General features: G+C 38.8%; 1 protein-coding gene across 2 annotated transcripts; it reads right to left on the bottom strand.

The window, feature by feature from the left end:
* Positions 1-238: 238 nt before the first annotated feature.
* LOC113020691 (transmembrane protein 235) lies at positions 239-6,548 on the bottom strand. Of its 2 annotated transcripts, XM_026164872.1 has the most exons (5): positions 6,147-6,548; positions 6,015-6,062; positions 5,039-5,116; positions 4,441-4,578; positions 239-1,491 (listed from the first exon to the last, which is right to left on the bottom strand). In XM_026164872.1, exons 1-5 carry the CDS (start codon positions 6,196-6,198, stop codon positions 1,247-1,249), a joined length of 561 nt encoding a protein of 186 aa, XP_026020657.1. In that variant the 5' UTR covers positions 6,199-6,548; the 3' UTR covers positions 239-1,246. The 2 variants fall into 2 exon arrangements, with proteins under 2 accessions (XP_026020657.1, XP_026020656.1); XM_026164871.1 differs by having other exon boundaries at positions 6,015-6,548.
* Positions 6,549-14,421: the final 7,873 nt, after the last annotated feature.

Raw genomic sequence — 14,421 nt, 5'->3', positions numbered from 1 at the left:
GCTTTAAATAATCAAACTGTCACAAATCGTCACACATTTGTGAAATTTTATTCAAATCACAGGTAATATTCTCCTTTTTAATTCTGTTTGCAAGTTATATGAAACATCAATCTGGCTTTTCTGCCACAGCTGCTCAGTTATGAAAACATAAGGTCTGTTATGAATGCTTTTTAAAAAAAAAAACAAGAAAAAAAAAAAAGAGGAAGACGACGACATCATAAAGTCTTACAGCAAATGCTTAATGTTGTGTTTTTCACAGTGTTCACTTTATTTGAATTACAGAGAAAAGTCTTTCCAGAACAGACAGAATCTCACAATATTGAGTCATTGGCGACAGTAAAGCAGGCAGCGACACATGCACATATTCTTTACTGCTGAAAATAACTTGCAGTTGCCCCAGGAGTGCATTTATCTTTAACCTCATTTCCATGATTAATGTAAGGACTGGTGGGTTAGCTACAGAAGTGTTTCACACAGACGCACAAACTAACATTTAGATGTTGCTGTAGTCAAACTCTCAGCACCAAATGACTTGACGTCTGCATCATTTCTTTGGAGGTTTTAAAAAGCTGTGCAATGCAAATTTCCCCTGGCATTTGGAGAAACGGTGTAGCAGTAATTCTTTTATAAAGTATTAGAAAGGATAGAAACTACAGTCTGATACCGTCTAGTCTCCCGGGTGGCTTTTTAATGCCTGGTGGTTTACTTTTGCAGAATCAGCAGCGTTTCCACTTGAATGAAGTACTTAACATTACTGATGCACACATGCTTAAATACACTAAACCATATTCGAGTCCTCTCAAGTCTTATCGAGCATGCATCAAACCAATTAAACCATAAAATATAACTGGTCCTTTGCTTAAAGCTTTAACTTACCAAATTATACAGCACCGAGCCTGAAACATGTGAACACATTTAAAAAAAATAAATAAGAAAATAAAACTGCCAATCTTTACAGTAACTACTCGGAAGAGTAAGCTTAGTTTTCATGTCTGGGTTTGATTTACTCTACAACATCACGGTCTACAAGGACAGCATGTCACAGCTAGCCTCTGAAAACAATGATGAAGCAGATGTTCAAGAGCTTCTGTATCTACAGTTGCAGTTTTGTAAAGCCAGCTTGCAGAATGGTTTATCTTCTTGGCCCCTGGCCTGTGTGACCAACTGTTTTAGTCAAATAAATAAAATCAAGTCGATAAAAATTGAAGATTTCTGTAGTTTCACTCAGAAACCAGAATGTGCGACTCTATAACATGGCAATGGCTACACCAGAGTCATAATGTCCCTTCATTTGTGTTATTCTGGCAGCCAGCATGAGCAGCAGGCCTGTTGCCACCTCCAGGCTGTAGGAGAGCCAGGCTGTGGCTAATGACCAGCCAAACGACACGTTCACATAGACGAGATTCTCTGGGGGCACAGTTCGCTGGAACTCCTCCATGGCCTGATTGGAGTATTTGATGTAGACGCTAACCCCAGACAAGGTGAAAAGACCTGATGAAGCACAGACAGACAGCTCATCAACTCAAAGGCCTTATTAGACTTTAACACATTCCCTTTTTAGCTGCAACAGAGAAACAGATCTATCAGTGGGAAAGAAAATTACAAAGCGCTTGAGCACTATGATCACCTTTATGCATCACACTTAATCGGCTTTTACAGTTAGGTCATTACTGTAATGACACATTGATGAGCAAATAATACTTCCCCCAACGCATGCTTTGCTCAGTAGACTGTTTAAGATAATATAGACATAAACGCGCTCACGTGTACCAATTTAAAGCGCCGGCCAATTCAAATCAGTCTCAGGAAACGTGCCCACAAAGGCGGCTCCAAATTTAGTCTGGCCTTAAGTGTGCTTCTAATATTTTTTTGATTTCTTGTGTTCCCAAACGGACAGATGAAATGTCCCACATAACAATTGCCACAGAGGCGAGCCGACAAGAATAACATCATTAAACGTCAACCTCAAAACATTGAGCCATTAAATAAGCAATTCAGGTCGACCTTTAGTCAGACTCATAGGGAGGAAAAACCAGTCTGAGCAGTCGTCAATTGCAATTAAATCTAGTTAATTACTGATGATTTAAATGCAGAAGAAAAAACCCCAAAACAAATAAAGAGTCACAGCTGTGGTCTTCCTTTGCATGTACTGTGGTTAATTTGCACATCAGCAAAAAGAAAGTGTGTGCATTTCCCAAGTACAGTACATTATCTGTGCAACACTTTATGTGAGACTCATGCTGTTACACCGCTGATGCCACGCTAGGAATTTACTAAACATCTGTTGAGCTTACTTGACAAAGCAATACTAATTAAAATACCACCATGTGAATGAAGTGAATGTATTTTTTATTTTTTAAACCTTGAGCTGAACAGCTAAAGAAGGACATTATTACATATTTCCCGAGATAGAAATGTCAGCTTTGCTATAGCTCATATTTATAGCAGGTTGCCCCCCGCCGAAAAATCCAAAGAGATTCATCAGTGCTGCAGTATGTGGTGCGAGTGGGATTACGAAGACCTTCACCAAAATATCAAACTTAAAATACGTAGTTACTGCGAATGCACCGCATAAGGGGAGAAAGCACAATAACACAGACATCCATTATGCCCGCTTTCTTTTCTTTTATATGATCAGTGGTTTTGAAAGTGGCAGAGCTTAGTGCTTGCGGGTCTCCTGGAGTACACACGTGGACAGGACATTCGATAGAAAGCATTAAATTATCTCTGTTTCTATGTGACACTGGAGGTTGAGCATGTCAGCAGAGATGGCACACTGTATAATAAGTCCTATGTCTGTCACAGATTTGCGCATTTACCCTCAATTTCAACCAAATAGAGATTCAATCTCATTCCACTTGAGTTCAGACCTAATCAAATGGATTCTTTGATGGATATTTATGGCAGCTGCTCAACAGCTGAACCCTTCACTAGAGGGGAAAAAAAAAAAAAAAAAAAAAACCCCAAAAAACCCCATTTGTGTTACAGTATTGATGACAAAAGCAGGCCCTTCCACTGCCATTTAAAGGAGGAGGGGAAAAAAAAAAAAAAAGCAGAGCACGTGTGATTTGTGCGTGATTATGACACATTTGCACTTACATTTTTAGGAGAGCGTTTCTGATTTGACTCTTAATAAGAGCAACTTTCTGCGTAATAGAATTTATCGCAACCAATTCCTGCAAAAAAGGACAGATGGAAAATGACATCAGAAAGTGCCCACTGGTAATTCCAGGAGGAAGTCTGACTGCATCTTTCAATCAATGACAAGCTCTTCAGTAAATTTGAGCCACTTCATTGTGATCAACAATCAGCCTCCATGCTGCAATCAATTACGTCAGTCTCCATGCTGAGAATGTTTGGTGGTATGGTTTCTAAAATTATGTTCATGCTCACCAGGAACCAGCTTGCAATTCTGATTAATTTAATGCAAATGTGACAGGGAAACACTGAAGCTGTTTTCACACATCACCCCCCCCCCCACCTTTACAAACTGTGTTAGGAGAATCAAGTCGGTACGCCGCCCAAAGTTATAATTAATGCTCTTGCAACTGGGAGTTGTAGAGATGTGCTGTCTGGATAGAGCGGACAAGAAACAGGACTCACTAGCTATCAATCCACCAAACAATTACTCGTACTATTCTCGGGTGGGTTCAATTCGACATGCCAGACTTCACTGTCAGGGATGTCGAGTTAAAGAGCATTTAGCACCCGATTAAGTTGGGTTGGACATACTAGTTTTATTCCCACCAAACACTTCAACATGGTAGAGCTCAGTGAATATGTTCTTTTAGCACGTGGCGCCTCAAATGATGCCGTCATACCACCTCTCACTGTGCCATTATGTCTGCATCTGAATGGAGATAGTCACGCTGTTTATCGTTTATTCACAAAATCTAAGGAACAGACCGAAAGGAGAGAGAAGTGCTGCTCACAGCAGTCCAAAAGTGCTCTGTGCCTCGGATCCTTATTTTCACCATTAAATCCCCATCTTCACCACTCTAATAACAGTCTGTGTGAAAAGATCATTACCTAACTCAACTCAATTAAGCTGAATGGGATTTTTAATGTCCGCACAGAGATATTTAATACGTTGCTGCCGATTCGTCTTCTTCAAGATAAAATATTTACATAACTATAATCACCGTTTTCTCATTGGCCATCGGCCAGCTCAAGCACACAGTTTATGTCTATAAAGGCTGAAATTAGATACTACTGGAGCCTCTACTCACAACCAAATCCGATGTGAGAGAGAACAGCTGAAAACGCGCTTCTCAGGGTCTCTTAGATGCACGCGCAACGTACCTGTAAGACCACGATGTGTCGCCCACGTGCGTTTTCACGTTTGCTGTGCGTCTTGCACGCCGACATAAACAAGCAAGAGCACACGGTGTGAATCCGGGCTCAGAAAAAGAAAACAAAGGGAATTCTGTGGGGACTTACTGCAGAGGAGAAAGTAGGATGCTGACGCAGCCAGCAACTTTGGACTGGAGGCCAATGAGCTGACAAGTCCAAAGATCCAGCCAAACACCAGGAGGACGAGGCTGAGAGGCAACAAAATGACCACTACTTTGTGCAAGCCTGCAAACACACACATTTGAAAAAAATATAAATATATATATATATTTTTTTAAATCAGCGATTTTCCAATTGACTCCCATCATCCAGGGTCCTGCTGATTTTTTGTTCCCATTGTCAGTACTGAAATCAACTAGCAGAGACTCCATTGAGTTCTTCTCCCACAGTGGACAGTTTATTACTGCATTTTATTTGTCAACGTTGCAAGCAGGAAGTGTTCCTGAAAACCCTAACAAAACTGATTTTATCTAGTAAGCGCAGTTACAAAAGCACACTTGGAGGGAAAAAACCCCCAATCTCGTCATGTTAATTTGCAGGATGTGATTAATTGCATAGCATATCTTGCAAATGCAGATGTTTTGGGCTTCCAATCAGACCTCTAATCCTTACTGCCAAGAACATACTCCCGTGTGGCTACCATTACCATTTTAAAATGCATCACTTGATCAAGGAACCCACTCACCGACAAGGTGCCTTTCTGCCTCTGTCAGGTTGGACATATTTGCTGTGAAAGAGGGGGTGACTGAACTCCAGTTTGCTCCTGAAAATGTCAAATGAAAAGGTTACACATGACAGGACCAGTGGCAGAGCCCTGGGACTTTGCAAAATTGCTCTTAGATGTGAAAAAATGTGGTATTAAGTGTGGGAATAGTAGACAATATTAGAAAATAAATAATAGTTTCCCTTTTTGCTAGGGAATCTCCAGGTGAGCACTGCCTGATTAGTTTCATGTTGGATCATTACTTGGCATTTATTGCATGAACTGTGGGTGCCGCCCGAAACAAATAGAACACATTTGGGACCTCAAGCTGGAAGCACATTATATTGCAGCTGTGCCAAAACCATCCTTCACAAGCTCTCCTTGGTCTCCTGTGTGTTCTCCTGCAGGTGGCTGCAGAAACTGGTATGTGTGGGGTAAAAGTTGCTACTGTTAAAAGCCATTTTCCTACCCAAACTGTATTCCACAATTAGAACATTTCAGGCTTCATTTCACTGCATGAGAATTGAATTTCTGTGGATTCAAGGTAATGTTGCAAGAATTTGAGTAGTCCGTCATTTAGAATATCCCCATGCTTCTCATTTCCAATATAAAGGCACTGGGATATCAGCTTCTCCGTGCATCAAGTTCACCTAAGATTAGACCAATGAGGATTAAATGAGGGACTGCTGTTGATCCATCAGAAACTAAAGACAATGTTAAACCTCTGCAGCACTGCATGTAACCAACTAGAGTGAAATCAAGGGATTTATTAGTGTGCCAATTTGAAATCTGCACAAATCAGAATGAACTTTTATAATTTTTTGAGGAGGCTTCTCAAAATTACCTCTGTGAGACGCAGGTCAAAAGTTATGCGAATATGATGGCTGATTTTTAACAAGTCGCACAGCTGTAAAGACCCCAATAACAGCTCATTAAAGATGAAGTTAAACTGACATACCTTCAATAATTCTCCACAGTCCAGAATGGGAACTCAGGTCATCTGAACCTGTGTAGTTGGGTTTGTTCACATCAATTATGTACCAATAATCAGTCCCAATCGCTACGGCGAGGAAGCAAAAACTGAGCAAACCTGTAAGCCCAGCCGATAGAACCACCGGTCCGTACTTCATCGTGCAGCCCATATAAAGCACAGTTTCTCGTCAACGGGAAGATTTTTCCTTTCTTTATTGTTGTAAAATGGGATCTTCAACGACACGCCAATATTTCAGATGCGTAAAAGCGCTCCAGCTAAATCCTTCTCCGCAAAGTGCCAGCTCCCCATCCACAAATATAGTTCTAGAGCAAAATAAACAAATTAATAAAAGAAATCCGGCTCGGCAATGTCAAACAAAAAATGCAAAGCGAGACAAATTAGACGAAAAAATATTTTTTGTCAGTGCCATCGCATAACACATCGCATAACAGGTAGGGATCCCGGGCGTGTGCATGGTGGCTGTAAGTGCTCCACGATCAATTTAAATTGTCAAAATGCGGGAATATAACAACGCACTTCCGGTGACGATCTCCAAAATAAAACTACATCCGTGGAACGTCGATCGGTAACATTTTGCAATTATATTTTGATTAATATAGATACATGTAATATAATAAAGACAGGACAAAAATATTAATAGAAATTAACGATTTAATAAACAAATAAAGGCTGTTTGAATAGCTGGAGCAACAATAGATGTGTCGAAAAAAAACCACGTGACACACACGTGAGTTTAAGTAGGAAAAAAGGTCTAGAAGGTAGGTGATTAAGCTTTTTTTCAGTGAGACAAAGAAAATGAATTAATGTAACGTCTTCACAACTTAATGACATGATACAAATTAAGCACAGCTGTAAAACAAAATTATGTAAACATGCTATTCACCACTTCAAAGTTTGAATTCACTGCAGCTAGAGGGTTTGGACAAGCATTTCACCCCATTCGTCCTTGTAAAACTGCTCTGGAGCTGTCAGCTTGCACTGGGGATGGTGAATAAAAGGCAATTTTCAAGTCCTGCCACTGTTCTTAATTGGAGTGAGGTTTGGACTCCGACTTTGGCCACTGCAGGATGTTTTGAGGCAATCCCCGTGTAGCTTTATTGCTTTATGTTGGGCTATCTCACCGGGAAATTCTCTTGTTGTCTGCTGGATTTCCCCCGTTTTCCACCAGAAAACAAAAGAAAATCAGACTTCTTTGCTCTTGCTTTTCGTGCTCATTGCACACCCACGGCTGCAGTCTCATGTCATCCAAATAGTGGTGTAACATATACACTTTCTAATGACCCGGTCGAGTGTAATTGCACACTTCAGGGTAATAGTGTTTCATGGTTAATAAGTGATCCAAGCAAACTGCTTCTTTAAAAAAAAAAAAAAAAATCTACTCTCTAATTAAGAAGACTGAAATGTGAAGTCTGTTCTTATGGCTTAAGGGAGGCTGTGGACGGCATTTTTTTAAAAAGGCACTTTTCTAACAAGGACTTTCATCCTATTAATTCTAAGATTATTAGTCACATTGAATACTCCCTTGTCTTTAGTTAGAACAGCTAAGGAAAGGTAGAAGTACTCATATGGCATGTTTTTCTCAATTTTGGAAATTGGTTTAAAATCTTTAGTTTTTGCATTTACACCCAGGCAGTTAAGGGAAAGATAGATTTGTGTGAGCTGGGAAATAAATCTTAATCAGTGCAGTTTTCAAAGACATCGAACCTTGTCCGGCCTCTTTGTAGTTTAACTGGTTTTCAGCTGTGTCTCCTTGAATGCACCAACTCCAACACGTAGGGGAGTCAGAAGGGTACATCTCAATAAAAAAACACTATGCAGTGAAACAGAATAAATTTTAGTTATGCGTTTAGCCCAGAGCACACAGACAAATTTCTGCGTGAGCCACAAATAAAAATCAATGTCAGCGTCTTTATTAAAAAACTAATACATCAATTGTGTTTAAGGCAGCTGAGCTCTCTGCGACACGCCAAATCTATCTTTAATAGATTTTTCACTCATCACGATTATTATTGAGTGGGTGGACTTTAATTAGAGAAATATTGTCATTTCTGTTATAGGATGGGTTTTTGTTGGAGAACACTCCTAATGAGCTAATTTGTCTTAAATATAAATATATTTTTTAAAAGTGAAATTCCATTTAATTGACATTCCAACTAGTTTGTGTTTAACCTGATTTATTGACTTTTGTTCCCTTCTTCTTTTAACTATTGTTTTTATTTGCTGCACCACTTTTTTGCACAATGTCTGAGTCTTTACTGGGTGGAATAAAAAAAAAAAAGGTTGTCCATGCTTGTAGCCTAGCCTTACTCCAGAACTGATCAATAAGTCAACTTTGATCCCTGGCATCTCTTAAAACTTCCAAGTCCAGGCACGCTGCACGCACTGTTCAAGCAGGGCTGCTCTGCACATGCTTTGTACTGGGTTGAAGATATTTTGCTAAAGTACTTTACAAATGCATTTCCAAACAAACAGAACACAGAGACCTCATGTGCACCTGTAAACCTAAGATAACTTTTTTAGTTCTTTTCCTGAGAATAATGCAAATGCCATCCTGGGTGAAAAGCGGGAATGAAATGTCATGATGTGTCAGAGTTCCTGAGACTCAGTAATTATGCAATCATTTGAAGGAGTCTTGAGCAGCGGTTGACACAGTCGCGCACAGGTTGGCCTCTTATTCTGGAGACTTGTCAGTTATTTGCTCAAAACCTCTGCAAGCACTTATTTCGAGAAGCTATTAAGAGTTTTAATTTGAAAAAAAAAATAAACTTTTGTTTTAAAATGAACAAACATCCACCGACAGAATATTCTAGGTGAAACTCTTCATGCTTCATTTAACCCTTGTGTGGTGTTCGTATTTTTGTTACACAGCCAGTGTTCATGGGTCTGGTGGACCCGCTAGAGTTTTGGCTTTCCAAATTAACACTATCAAACAATTTTATGTTAAATTACTCAACAGATGTTTACTTCATCCCAATTACAAGACATATGAACAGCAAACATGGTTAATTTTTTCCCTTTACCTTTGTTAGATCACATTTATGAATTAATGTGCTTCTCGTTTTTCTTTTATATAAAGTGTTATAAATAAATCAGTTATAATCAAGTGGAGTGAGTGGAAAGACACAACACATTTACACGTGAAAAAATAATTAATTGTTTAATTTTTCTTTTGAAAAAAACTGAACACGGGTCTCACAGACCCGAACACCATACAAGGGTTAAGTAGTACAACACCACTACTAAATGACTGAAGTATTTTCATCCAGAAGAACAAAAATTGCTCTGTGTTGAGTGCAGAGTAAGAGCAAATCATGTTTTCACTTTTATAACAACCATTTCAAATATTCTTTATGCTCTTTTCCTGATGTACTCCATTCCATTTCACAACTGTGGACAACTGTGTTTCATTTTCAACTTGCAGAAATTGTTCCTAGCTTTTATTTTGGTATGCATGCCTTGCTATATAAGCTTTGATACAACCCAACAGAAAATCACAGATGCCCAGTCGAATGATTTTGGGCTGCTGTCGTGCATATTTTAAGCCTGCTATTGCTAATCTGTCTTTACAGATTCATAAAAACAGCGTTTGTGAAATTGACTAAACCACATGTAATCGACTGTAAAGACTTCGAGGGCAGTGTAATGTAGCAACAGAGCTTCAAAAGGTAAGCAGAAAAATTCACACCTCCTTGTTTTTAATAAGAGAAGCACCTCTTTCTCCTGTCCAGTTTCTTCTCTCTTCACAAATAAACCAATATGCCCTCTGCCTCTTTCTCTGCCTTAGATCTTGTCTGTCTCTCTTGTTGTTCTGAGAACTGACCCTGCCAGGTCTTTTGTGTTTACCACTCTCAATTTAAGGTTGTTGTCACTCTTATCCTTCTCAGTTCTTCAAGTTGTTTTCAGTTTCTGGTATCCTAATAATCCAATAATCTGACGCTCAGCTTTTTCTGTTTCAGGCTAAATAGCATTGATTCTGGTTTTAATGACATTTTTATTTATTTTAATGAATATCCAATAGTTTATGTGTTTGTTTCTTGTCTTTGCCTTAAATTTGCTCGGTCTAGTTTTTGTAGGGTCTGTGTTAAAACTGTCTTTTATTTAGCTTGCCTCTGTCAGCCTTTCAGCTTAAGGTCACAGGGCTCCTTTCCACCTTTTCCTCTTTGAAGCTTTTCCATTGATTGGAGTTGGGCTTACTGGCTCTAAGATGCTTATAGAATGTCTTTGTTTTATGGCTTTATAGCAAAAGTGAAATCGGTCCATTCATAATGACGGATAAACTGTGTTTTGCTTCATGGTGGATTATTATGACAAGCAACTGTTATCTCGTAACTTTGCACTGCAAGCAACAATGTTATAGAAAGTGAAACTGGTCCATTAAGAATATATTTGTACACTGTACACATTCGTACAGCCCGATCCGATGGGGAGGTGTGGGAAGCCAGATCGGGCGCCCCCCTTTCGGCTCTCCTCTCTGCTCTCTCCTATCTTATCTTACTTACTTGTCTTACTTCTCTCTATCACCTTTTCTGTCCCTTTGAAGAAATGAGGCTCCATAAATGTTAAAGAGGTAAGTATTTCTCAGTTGCAGTGAATAGATAGAATAAACTGTAGAAAACTAAACAGCAGAAAGAAGAAGAGAAATAACAATTTTAACATAAACCAGTGACACACTCCAGGGCCTGATCAACCCTGGGAGGGCCTCCTTGGATGAGGGTGTCCAGTGACAAATGGCCGAAACACACAATGAATCCAAGGTCCACTACTGACGATGTGTCCCAAATTTCAGTATAATAATTTTTATCAGATCTCTAATCCCTAAACCTAGCCAAGGAAAAATGGCAGATTAGTTTTGGTAAAAGAACAAAAGTTGAGGCACACAACGATAACGATATGTGCCGCTGGTAATGTTTCTGGGCTGCTTTTCCTCATAACAGCCATCCCTCAAGATTTTCTCCATTTAAAGCCATGCATTGTCAGGGATTGTAACATCTAGTCCTTTTACTGAATCTGTGTGTCTGAATTTGTAACCCTCACATTTAAACCCTCAACACCGGTCATCTCTGACCTCTTCCCCTCCAAGATGACATCCAATTCAAAGAAACAAAAAGACATTCAGCTGCACAGCGTGTCTGCCCTAAAGCCACTGTGTGTATTTGCGTGTTGTGTGTGTTCTACTGGAAAGCTGCTGCCAATCCAAGGAATTAGCTGAACTTTCTTTAAACTTCATTTGCATAAAGGCTTAGAGAGTCTTGACCATCTGCTTAAAACGACCACTTTGTTTTCTTGTCTAAGGTGTATACATTTTGAGATACTCTAGCAGATCTAATTAAAAAAAGAAGCAAGCCAAGCGCGTGGTAATCTAGCACAAATAAGTTTACCGTAGTGTTGCCGTTTCTTTCCTCCAGAACACCGACACGCATCTAGAACAACCACAATTGTTGTGAAAGCCTTTCTTTTAGTTTCAGTGTTACTTAAAATTTTCCTTGCAAATGCTTTCAGAGATCTTTGGCACTTTCACTGAAATGTCAGACACAGTGCACAGTTAATATGCTTTGTAGAGATGCGGCTGTATGTGTGTTTGCCTTTGTGTGTTTCTCGGTGCCGTTTCTGTCTGTGCAATTTTCTTCCTCGAGTCAGACCAGAAGAGAACTGAAATTCTCAGGAAAAAATTATTTTGCTGTGGACCATAAATATTTGAAATCGCTAAGAGATGACAGAAGGATGGCAACTAGTAACCTGAAAATGTGGCTGTACCAGGTGTTTGTGCTTGTTGCAGCAGGATATGGTATTTTCACTGATTATTGCTGCATAGAAAGGACTAAGTGAGGTACACAGTGCCATCCAGTGTGGTGAATGGGAAAATCCTCTTCTTATTAGAAAAATGACTTATTACGGCAGGATCAAGGAGATATTGCACGTAAATTAAGTATAGCAATTAGCAAACTTAATACAACTGTATTTAAACTGTAACGCTTTTCATTTGAAAGTAATATTTGCTGAAATATTATTTAGCCCTAACAATCAGACACAGGCAGCTGGCATCACTGCAACATCTGGGCTTCCAGATGTAACAAATATTGACAGTGCCAGCGGCACTGGTTATCCCTCTACTTCATGCTACTGGAAGCAGATCTGAAATCATCACTGATGGTAAATGTTAAACTGAAGTCATTTCACGTTTTAATCACAGCTCACCACACTTCTTTGTTGGAGTTCCCCGCACAATGAATTAGTAGTCATAAAAGTCAGATGGCATAATGTTGGCTTCTGATACATTACAATGATGTGGCAGATTTTTACCATTAGGATTAGGACTCAGGAGCTCTACGCCAACCGATGATCAGCTCACAAAAATTTCACACACGTCCTCTAAGCCTGACCCACAGCTGTAAATCTCAAAGACAACAGTGATATTATAAGTTTTTATTGTCAACATTTGTCAAAAATCATCATCATAAAGCAAAGATCGTAAAACGATGTCTATATATACATATATTAGATACATTCTAAAATATGGCCAGAGGTTCTCTATAGAGCTGTTACAGGATGTATAGGTAACCAAACTTTTTTATAACTAAAACTAATCCAGATTGCACACAACACAAAACCACTCGTTTAGACATTCTGCTGAAACTATGGTAGATTTTATTACCTTCTGGGAAATATCCAACAAAAATCTACAGAATTAATTGTTTACATTTTTTGGTTGTCCTCTTTAGTGCACAACAACATCTGTTCTAATTAACTCTGGGCAGCTTGTACCCTTAGCGATTTGTTGTAATCATTTTAGTGAGTCCTGTGAGAGATTTTAGTCATAATATGAAGAGTTTCCCAAAAAAAGAAAAGGATTTTGCAGCTAAGGGTCAACTTCAAGCCAATTATTAGTGCTTCATAAGCAGCACCGGGTAGGTAGGTTTTAGGAAGATTCTACTGATTTATTAAACGTACTAACTTGCTGTTGTATCCAAAGTTAATTAAGAAGATCAATCGGTTTCAGTGGGGTGTTGCTGGCCTTTCTATACACAATGACTGGACGCAAAGGTGGAACAACATGTTTTCCAACAACTATAAAGATTTCTGAAGGAGTTTGCAGGAGCTGGGTCTAACCAGCAACCACTAGGCAAGCAAAGTGCATGCACCTTTACTCTAGATGATTAAATATTCTCATCTAAGTTTGAGCAAATGGATGGAAAACAAGCATCCTGGAAATCAATCTTTGCAGTGTTTTTCAAAAACATCTGTTGTCAAAATCCATTATATTTTCTTATGCGGCTACCAGCCTCTCAACATGAAAACAGGACATAACTGGATATACAGTGCAGTGTAGATTAAGGCCCCTAGGCAGATCACCAGAGAAGCACTTCTGAGTTTACATCAGATACATTAGAAAGATCCATCCGATACTTTAAATCTCCTCCGACTTCTTTCTCACTATTCCCTGATGTGAATAAATCATAAATAATTTTTCTGCCGACATTCTTTATTCCTAAAGATGTCTGAACTTCTTCTTTGTGTAGCACATATTGTATATGTCTCAATGTTTGCAGTGAGCCTGGTTTTGGTGTTCTTTGCATTTCCATTTTCAGCCTGTCCACTTATTTTAAGGTCTATCATTTTTTAAAAATAAAGTCAATAAATGTTTCATTAAGACAAATGAAAGCGATAGTGGTACCAACTATGTGCTGTTTTTAAAGTCAGTGGTGCATCACCTTTCATTAGAATAATTCAATCAATGAACTATTCTTGTTGAATGTGTTAAAGTCAGAGCCTAACTCGAAATCATTTAAAAGCTCTACGCAAATGCCGAGAGGTTTTACAAGTCAGGCTTTCATAAACATGGACAATGCTAGCTGTATAGCACTGTACATAAACCAAACCAAATGTGTTTCTATACATAGGTAAATGTTTTTTTTAATTAAGCCTAAGGATCCAGGGATAATGACACTGACTTGTCACTATCTGTGTTTTTTTTTTTAAACTTTTGGAGATGTAACCTATTAAACTTCAGCTTCAACAGAAGATGATTTTTGTTGCTATCTATTAACAAACTCTCTGGGTAGGTTAAGCAGAAAATCTGTCAAAGTAACAACAAACAGTGAGAGGTGCTTACATTCTTGGCAGTAACACCCTGTGTTGTGACCGGTTGGTATGGCTGTCCTCAAAGATATAAGGTTGCATATTGAACAAAGCCTGACTGAAAGAACCGTGATAACATCTCTTGTCTCCCCATTTGTGAAATTACAAAAAATGACACATTTTTCACACAGTATGTGTCGTTTGATGTTGGCATTTTTGAAAGACAAAACATCAAAGAAACATATCTTTCTAAAGTGTTCACTTCTTCCCAATTTCAAAAGAAAAAAATCAAGCC

This window comes from Astatotilapia calliptera, chromosome 4, assembly GCF_900246225.1.
Source record: "Astatotilapia calliptera chromosome 4, fAstCal1.2, whole genome shotgun sequence".
NCBI classification, from domain to species: domain Eukaryota; kingdom Metazoa; phylum Chordata; class Actinopteri; order Cichliformes; family Cichlidae; genus Astatotilapia; species Astatotilapia calliptera.
This window is presented reverse-complemented; position numbering and strand designations above follow the sequence as displayed.